At 44.0% G+C, this 9,376-nt stretch overlaps 1 protein-coding gene across 1 annotated transcript in view; it reads left to right on the top strand.

The window, feature by feature from the left end:
- The first annotated feature begins 2,773 nt into the window (after nt 1-2,773).
- Nucleotides 2,774-9,376, top strand: part of DMTF1 (cyclin D binding myb like transcription factor 1) — a 27,885-nt gene continuing 21,282 nt past the window's right edge. Inside the window, exons 1-4 of the mRNA XM_042815451.1 lie at nt 2,774-2,885; nt 7,447-7,563; nt 8,076-8,195; nt 9,050-9,144. Coding sequence (XP_042671385.1) covers nt 7,455-7,563; nt 8,076-8,195; nt 9,050-9,144 — 324 coding nt within the window. The 5' untranslated portion in view covers nt 2,774-2,885; nt 7,447-7,454. The remainder of the gene's footprint in view (nt 2,886-7,446; nt 7,564-8,075; nt 8,196-9,049; nt 9,145-9,376) is intronic.

The raw sequence follows: 9,376 nt of genomic DNA, 5'->3' as shown, positions 1-9,376 counted from the left end.
TTCTTCCCTAATGAGGAGTGAGAGGACTGTACCTGCAGAGTAATGCTAACTTAGTTTTAATTTCAGCACAGCAAAGGGAGGAAAGTTGTGTCTCTTGGATGCAACCGGTGGGTCCAGAGCACCTTGCAGTAGAGACACCTGGTGGCCACCAGGAAAATTGGCCTTATGAAAGTAAAAAACAGTATGAGTGGTTTCAAAAAAATAACTGCTGCTTAAAAAAGAAATTGTGAGGTCCATAGCAAAGTCTATGTTTGATTCTTTCATCAACTTAAGTAAGTATGTGCACTTATAATTGTTTCTTTAGCACAAAACAAATCAGGATGCACAAATCTCACTTGTTTCACAGAATAAGAGCCTGTTACAGAGATTTCATCCTGTTCATGAAACAACAGAGAACTGAAGCCATTGTTTCTTCCACATAGGTCTGCATCGAACTCACTATAAAGTAAATGTTTCTGAATATGGTTTCTACCATTCATTCCTCAGCCCACTAAGTGCTTCAGTGTGGCCTGACAGCAATGTTTATTATCATCACATCTCACAACAACACATCGCAGAAAAACATCACTACATAAAAGCAGCCGAAGATTTTTCTGTTAAAATATTGTTTTCTACAAGGTACATTTGGATACATAAGATAAAGACTTTGCATTTTATTCAGGTGATAACACATAGTAAAAGAAGCCTGGTATGCAAAGAGTCTTCTTCGTGTTTGCTGCTTACTATATGAGGTCTTCATAGAACTTCTCACTTGATGAAGAATGAGGTATAAGAAATGTCAACATTATTGCTTTCTGTACATTCTGAACAGCTTTCAGCAATTTATTCCAGTTACCTTCTTGTCCCAGCCATACATTTCTTCCCCATCTTTCATCACCATAATTTTATGGGTGACATCTCCACCCTATCCTTTCCTGTGTCACTATTAAAATTCCGTTTTCACCCCTGTGCTTCCATGAACCAAATACAAAACTTGGTTTTACAGATGAAAGCCTCCAGCTTTTCTTTATGACTACATTTTAATGTGTTCTCTTCTACAGAAAAAAAAAGTGCAGAGAGGACCCTATTCACCCCTGGATCGTGAAGCTGTAGCATGTTCAGGACATACACAGTGAATTCAAACCTGATGGGCAAGATGCAGTTGCTGAACCACGGACACTGAGATATCCTAGACTAGATGAGGTCTCTCTCCTGCCTAGCCTCCCTCCCACTGCTGGTTCAGAAGTGTGCAGTTTCCCTGGTCATGCTCAACAGTTCCAGGTAGACACCTTCATGACTTTGAGGTTTCAAAGTATGAAGGGCCACCAGATGTCAAGGAAAACTGCATCCCTCCTGATAGCACAGGTTGTGATTTTTAGAGGCTCCCAGCGTGGTTAAATCTGGGTGGGATTTCCAATGATGTCTCCCCACTGTGTTGTCCCCACAGCACTGCACTAACAAAGAGCTACAAAGATGGTGAAGGGTCTAGAGGGGAAGACATACGAGGTACAGCTGTTAAGTCCCTTGGTTTGTTCAACCTGGAGGAGACTGAGGGAAAATTTCAACAGTCTATGGCTTCTTCACGTGGAGGAGCAGAGGGGAAGAAGCTGATCTCCCCTTTCTAGTGACCAATGATAGAACTGGAGGGAATGGCAAGGAGCTCAGAGAAGGTTCAGGGTAGACATCAGGAAAAGGTTCTTCACTGGAGGGTGTTCAAGCACTGGAGCAGTCTTTCCAGAGCAGTGGTCATGGCACTGAGCTTGCCAGAATTCAAGAAGCATCTGGACAAAGCTCTCAGACACATGGTCTGATTACGGAGTGTTGCTGATTGGAGTCAGGAATTGGACCCAATTATCCTTATGGGTCCCTTCCAACTCAGGATATCCTATACTATAAATATCTAGTAATGCCTTCTCACAGCAGATGAAACCTTGAGCAATTAAAATCACTCTTAGCATTTTCACTGAAATATTCCTAAAATATTTGATTTGGCCTTGAGAACTACTGCTGGACCTACTATAAAAGTATTGCTAGCAAAGTTGGATTTATGATTAAAAAAAGGACAGATTCTTTGGGATGCCCCAAAGGTGATCTTCGGGATCACGCTGAGAAAGGTGTGCACAACAGCAATTTGTCAATGGCATGGGCACGTTTTAAAGCTTCTGAGAAGGTCTGGTAAAGGATGCGGTAAGACAAAGCAACCAAAAAGAGGCTTTGCGCTGAAATGGAATGAGTTGATTTCATGGAAAATACAGACAGGAGACACCTTTCACTCGCATGCAATCATAGAATCATTAAGGTCGGGAAATACCACCACTAGTCCTACCACGAACACATCACCATGCCCACTAACCCACATCCCTGAGTGCCTTTTCTCGGCAACCTCTATTTACCAATGGCCACCTCCACGTACCTGGCTCGCGAGGTGACACCACGAGCCACACACTCCTAGGTGCCTGTATTCAATTTTAAAGCTCGTTTTTTGACGATAGATATATTTTTTCTCAGGTAATGAGGCAAAAAGGAAATAAAAACAGTGTGGATGGAAAGAGCAGAGGAGCAGGAGGCGTTCCTCCTGCGGCGCGCAGAGCCGAGCCATGGCGCCCTTCCCGCCGCGCCGCGAACGCAGAGAAGTTTTCGCCCCGCAGCCCCGCGCTTTGTGGCGCCGCCACGGCGGTTAGCCCCGCGCCGTGCGCTTTGTGGCGCCGCGGTGGGGCGGAAGCGGGGCCGGGTGGGCGGCGGGCCCTTCCGGCGGGCTCGCTGGCTGCCTGCGCCTTGCCCCGCCGCCGCCTCCTCCTCCTCCGCCTCCTCCTCCCCCACCGCCGCTCGCTGCCGCTCGGCGCCTCCATCCTGGTACTTCGGAGTCTCCATCCTGGTTTCTCAAGTGCCCGGACCCAAAACAGGAAGTAAGCGCGCGAGGGCCTGCGGGCTGCCAAAGGCCGGGAGCGGCCGGGCCGCGGGGAGGTGGCGGCGGTGCGCGGGGCGGGCCGAGCCGAGGGCGCCGGGAGGAGAGAGACGGCCACGTTCTGACCCCGCGCTTTGGCCGCGGCTGGCACGGCACGGGCAAGGCCGCGTCGGGCCGGACCGGCCTCAGCCGGCGCCGCCGCCCGCTGAGAGGACGGGAAAATGGCGGCGGCTGCGGGCCGGGCCCAAATGGCGGCGCCGGCGGCCGGAGCGGTGGCGCTGAGGCGGGCGGTGAGGCCCGGGGTTAGGGCCGCGCTGCTTTGCCAAGCCGGTCGCTGCCGGGCGGCGTTTGGGGGCGGGGGTGCGAAAGTGAGGAGAAGCTGGGGAGCCCCATGGCGCGGGGGTCGGGAACAGGGGCGGTACGGGCTTGGTGTTAAACTTCTTTCGGTTTATCTCGGCGTCTGTAATAAAGGACAGCCTTTAAAGCGCCCGGTTTCCCCTCTCTTCGGCAATGGTTGGGGTATCGTAGAATCGCAGAATGACCTGCGTTGAAAAGGACCATGGTGAGCATCTAGTTCTAACCCCCCTGCTGTGTGCAGCGTCGCCAGCCACCAGACCGGGCTGCCCAGAGCCTAAGCTTGTGGCTTTTATCTGCTTCATTTCGTTATTTCTTGTCCGGCGAAGGTGAGGAAGTTGCTCGAGGCTTTGAGTGGGCTCTGAAATGTGTTACTCTGTCAGGATCAGGGTTTGCATCCACGAGCAGGACCAGGCTTCCCAGTATCACCGTTACACACCATGGTGTCCATTCGGGAGGAGCTTTTCCTTTATTTCTTTCTTTTTTTTCCCCCCCTTTCCTTTTGAGATGTCTGTATTCTTGAGTGTGTATTCAGGCACAGTGAAGTGTGTTACACTTCAGGTCTTTGGCTCACACTTTTTTGTGTGCTTTTATTCACCATTGTTTAGATACACCTGGCTGTTGTAAGTAATACACCAAAGTAATCTAAAAAATCCTTTTTGTTTGCCAACGCTGCTCTGGCAAGAGATGCAATTAATTCCTTGATAGCATGGTTAAAGTCCAGCTGCAAAAATAGAAGATGTCTTAGCAAGAAGGTGGTTGCTTCTACTTCAGAAGCGGCAGCAACTTCATGCTTGCTTTCTGGATGTTTAATAGAACTGTTGGACACGATCTTAAAGGATCCCTTCCAACTTCATATATTCTATGGGGATAGCTTTAAACTGAAAGAGGGGAAGTGTGAATTAGATGTGAGGTTCTTTATTAAGGGGGGTGGTGAAGCTGTGTATGCCTTGTTCCTGGAGGCATTGGTCCCTGGGCTGCCTGGTCTAATCACAGAATCACAGAAACACCAAGGTTGGAAAAGACCTACAAGATCATCCAGTCCAACCATCCACGTATCACCAATAGTACTCACTAAACAATTTCCCTCAACATAACATCCAGATGTTCCTTGAACACCTCCATGGTGATGGGGGGCAACCAGCCTATGTCAGGGAATTGGACCTAGGTGGGCTTTGAGGTCCTTTCTTTCTATGATTTTATGAAACATTTACCACGTGTCTGTACTGTTTCTTACCATTTCTAACAGCCCCTCCATTTGTGCAAACTAGTGCTGTGTTTGTTCACCTGTCTAACATAAAGCAGCAGAGCTGTGGTTTTATCTCATGCCTTCTACAATTAGCATCCAAAATTTGATTGTTATCCTAAATTCCTGCCTCTTTGTAATGGTGAAAAAGTTGATTGCTTAATGCTTCAAATGAAACTGGATTTACATGAAAGAAAAGTAATTCTTTTAGTACACCTCAGTCTTAGGAAGATTCTTATCCATACACATATTTGTGCCTCAGGGCTGTTTCCTGTTATTGAGAAGGGGAGGCACTGTCTTGTTTTGTTTTGTCTTCCCTTTTGAAACAGTGCTAACTTCGCTTTGTGTGTTTTTGACATTTAATCATGCTCAGTGCTTTTTATGAAAATATCAATGGATAGGCTAGCACTCATGGAGTTCTGCCAAATGTAAATCAGTGTGCATCGATGTAAATGAGAACAGTTTGTCCCATTGACTACAGCATATTCCCATTTTTGTGAAGGCCTGCTTCCTTAATTACCACAAATGAGTAGAACTCAATTGTTCTTGCAGGACTGCAGTCTCATGTTGATACAGTTTAATAAATCTTTGTGTATGTTGAACTCCAGTCTCTGGGTCCTTGTGTTTGATATCTGTGCAGTTTGGTCCCCTTCTTAGGTTCTTGCTGCAGCTGTTGAAGTCAGTTTCTTTGACTTCGATTTAGATTAGAGTGGAACCCATGCAGTGTGGGAAGAAAGTTTTGTGGGTTTTATTATTTATTTTTTTCATCGCATAATAGCGTAAGAGAATTGGCTCTAGTCAACAGCAACATTTCCTGATTGTGCACCAGAAGTGTTGACCTTACAAAAGCTGTGCTATGGAATACAGTAAACATTCAGGTTTTATTAAATAGAAGATGTGTGGTGTTCTGGAATGACATTGTTTCCATTGTGTCACTCTTCAGTGAATGCGTTGAAATCCCAGCGCATCCTTTGTGCCAGTGGGAACGCTCACTTCAGTAGCTGGAAGCCTCCTTTACTGTGCTTTAATTCTTGCTTCATTTGGAGTTCAGTGAAATATACTTTTTGCCTGATGTAAAGAGCACAACCTTTTATGCAATTGCTTTTTGAAATGTTAAAAGATACCCATCAGTTCACAGAAGAGATAAGGTTTGGTTAATAGCAAGGCATTGCGACAGAACCTTGTCTGCATGGAAGAGTATTGTTTCTTACAAGCAGTTAATTTTCGAAGCCCACAGAACGATTGAGTCCATCTGCCTGATGAAAATGATTAAGAATTACAGAAATTATGTATTAAAATATATATACATTTTTTGTGATTCAGTATAAAATAAACTTTGTTATTTTCTGCCTAGATCTGCTGTTTGTTTTTTAAAGCGGATAAGAACTGCTGTATTATGTAGTGTAAATCAACATTGGTGTTCTATATTAAAGGATTCTTGTGGGCAAAATATTCTCATGTCTCTTTAGTTGTGCACTGAAACCTATTTAAAGTTGTCAGGAACTGTGTAAAGTTAGCTTTGGTAAGCACACCCAACAATCTATCAAGGCACTATAAGGTGCTTATTAAATTTGCATTTATTTCTCGACTGTTAGCTTAGAAATAGAAACATCTTCAGTCTTCACTGCACTTCATTATATCCATCCGCACTGTTAATGCAAGTGTGTTCAGCACTATTCCCTTTCTCCACAAGCTAATGCCCTCTTCCAGAGCATAAAATTAATAATAGATTTGTATGTCTAAAGAAAGCAGTGGAATCCAGGATGAAGAAACATCCTGAGCCACACATTTACAGTAAAAGAGCTTCTTTTACATAGAAAGCAGTGCGTTTTCAAAATGGTATTCACGTATTCTCAGTGATGTTCTGAAAATAAGGTGATTTTTGGAAATGAAGGGACTGCTTGTTACAGTCTCACTTATTTAAAAACAATTGGCTGTCATTAACTTTGTTGCTGACTCTTTCGTTAGCGGATGTGTGGCTGACGTGCAGGTGTACAAATCAAAAGGAATTTGCATGGCCCATCCCAGAAGATCTCTCTGGTGGTTCAGCATTATCTCGCATGGCCTTGGCTGTCAACCTGCAAGAAATGGCAAACCTGGAGGTCAAAGCAGCCACGTGAGGGCACTGTCACCAGCAGCACTGTTGTGCTTTCTCTGCTGCACACCCCATAAGCTTCAGGTGGTCCCCTCCTATATCATACTGGATGGGTCTCCAGCATACGTGGGGAATTTGGCTCTTCCTCCCTTTTCACCAAGGCCCAATTACGTGTGTTATTCAGGGAAGTTGACATATGCTAAACATGGAGTGTCAAACACAGAACATGATTCTCTTTCTTGGAGAGCCTGCACCTGCTGATTGGACAAACCACTCTTGGCAGAATGGCAGAAGGTTACAAAAGCATGAGTTCTTCTCCTTTTAGAGTTAAGGTTTCCTCTTCTGCTTCTTAACAGTCAGTGCTTTGGCCACGCAGCAAACATCACAACTAGCCTGCCATGGCTTTGTCCTTCTGAGAAAATACTACAATACTTCTGTAATCTTTCATGCTGGTGATTATCTACAGCCAGATTTTCTGGTGCTTATGTTTGTTCTTTGGTGCAGAGGAATCACTAGCAGTTATTTGTATGCGTGGAAGGAGAATCAAACTTTGCACCTTAGCACTCTGTAAAGAGCTCAGCTATGAGCAGTGTCAGTACAGAAGTATTTCTCAGTGTTGATTGGCTTTACAAGGTTATGTAACAGTAAAATTAATAAATGAGATATTACAAATAACAAAGGGGCAAATATTAAAAGATGCTGAAAAGCAACAGCTTAGGTTTCTATTCCAAAAATAAAAAGAACAACAAAGTAGATGGAGATTTGTCATTCTCTGTTGGGTTTTGATGGGCTGTTTGAGAAAAAGGCAGCAGCATTATGGGCAAGGTGGCAGTCTGAAGGAAACTAATGTGTGCGTTGCTCTTTCAGGTTTGAGTATGAGCACAGTTGAAGAAGAGTCTGACACAGTGACAGTAGAAACAGTGAACTCTGTGACTCTGACTCAGGACACTGAAGGAAACCTCATACTTCATTGCCCTCAAAACGGTATTGAATTGTATTGCACAGTATTATTTCTTCTTTTTTTCATTGATCTTTCTATGATTCTTGCCTGCCTCCAAATCAGGCAAGCTATTGGGATTCTGCTTATCGTGCTGAGATTAATTCTGTTTCAGTTTGAAGAAGGATAAAGTGTCATACAAAGCGTAAACCCCAAAATTTTGTAGGTACGTGCCTGACAAGGCTATAGCTGCTCTCATTTATTTTAGTGGAAATGTGTTCTTTGAACTGAGCACACACACAGAGTTCCATGGGCTTAAGTGTTTTGTTCTACAACAGAGAGTTGAAGGATAACGATCTCTGGAACTTATGAAGAAAACTTTATGGAATATGTATGTGAACTGTTACTGCCCTAACTGATGTTAAGGTCCTGGGCAGTAATAAACATCTCATCCAGCCTCTCACAATTGCTTCTGCTTTTTGATTTGGTCATTGCCCAGTTTTTCTCAAGACCTTCACTTTGCAGCCATAAAGGGTCCCATGTATGTTTTTGTTGCTAGAAACTGATGAAGTAAACTCTGAAGACGGCGCCGAACCTCCCCACAAAAGGCTTTGCTTGTCAGAGGATGACCAGAGCCTTGATGACTCAGCTCCCTGCATTTCTGTTGTTGCAGTTCCAAGTAAGTTGTTTTAAGTTGAAGCAGTTGTTTCTGTTGGTAAGAAAGTTAACTCTTTGGATTGTAAGCTGAATATCTTGTGTCCAGTTTACAAATTCTGTTAACACATGTTTATATTTTTTGCCTGTTAGAGTCTTGGATGTTTTGCAGCAACTTGTATCTACAGTAGAATGGGGAATGGTTTTAAGCTGAGACAGGGGAGGTTTAGGTTAGATATTAGGAGGAAGTTTTTCACACAGAGGGTGGTGAAGCACTGGCACAGGTTGCCCAAGGCGGCTGTGGATGCCCCATCCCTGGAGGCATTCAAGGCCAGGCTGGATGTGGCTCTGGGCAGCCTGGTCTGCTGGTTGGCGACCCTGCACACAGCAGGGGGTTGGAACTGGATGAGCATTGTGGTCCTTTTCAACCCAGGCCATTCTGTGATTCTATGATTCTGTGATTCTATGATTCTGTGATACTGGCAAAAAAAATCTGCCTTATAGATGGAGGACTGCAGTTACAGATGTATTGTTTAAGTGCCAGGATAAGAATGCTACCAAAAAGTTTGAATGGTGTCTCTGAGTAATTGGAGAATCCTGAAGATAGGGCAGGAAAGGAAGCATTAATACAATAAATGTTGTATTTACATGTTTCCAATTAGTTTTTTGGTTGTATTCACGTGAAAAGCTGAAGGTTTCTGTGCCCATATTTAAGTTTTATGAACAGAAAGAGTTGATAATCATTGAGATCAACAATTAAATACCAAGTAAGGCCTCTTTAAAATTTTTCATAATTAAGGTGGCAATTGGTCAGACCCATATAGCATGCATAAAAATGTTACAGAAGTAAGGTATATGACTGACTTTCCTATTCTGAAGTTTCAGAAAATGATCAGAGCTTTGAGGTGACCATGACTGCTACTGCTGAGGTAGCTGAAGATGAGATCAATGAAGGAACTGTTACTCAGATTCAGGTAGAGTAAAACTTCAGAATTGACCTGTTTTGTGTATATTGTTACAGAAATGGAAATGAAAATGGAAACAACAAGCAGAAAAGTCTTACTAGATGAATAAGGTTACTTTTAGTATGAAACTGATGCATTTGAGAGCAGGCCTTGCTTGTAAACATTACGTAACAGTGCAGTTGGATCATTTTATGTATGTAGGAGGTTATTCACGTATAACTGCCCTCCCTAAAAGCACTGC

Source organism: Centrocercus urophasianus, unplaced genomic scaffold, assembly GCF_019232065.1.
Source record: "Centrocercus urophasianus isolate 14NV4802_14NV808 unplaced genomic scaffold, USGS_Curo_1.0 seq_15, whole genome shotgun sequence".
Classification (NCBI taxonomy): Eukaryota; Metazoa; Chordata; class Aves; order Galliformes; family Phasianidae; genus Centrocercus; species Centrocercus urophasianus.
The sequence above is the reverse complement of the archived record's forward strand: the minus strand, read 5'-3'. Positions and strand labels throughout refer to the sequence as shown.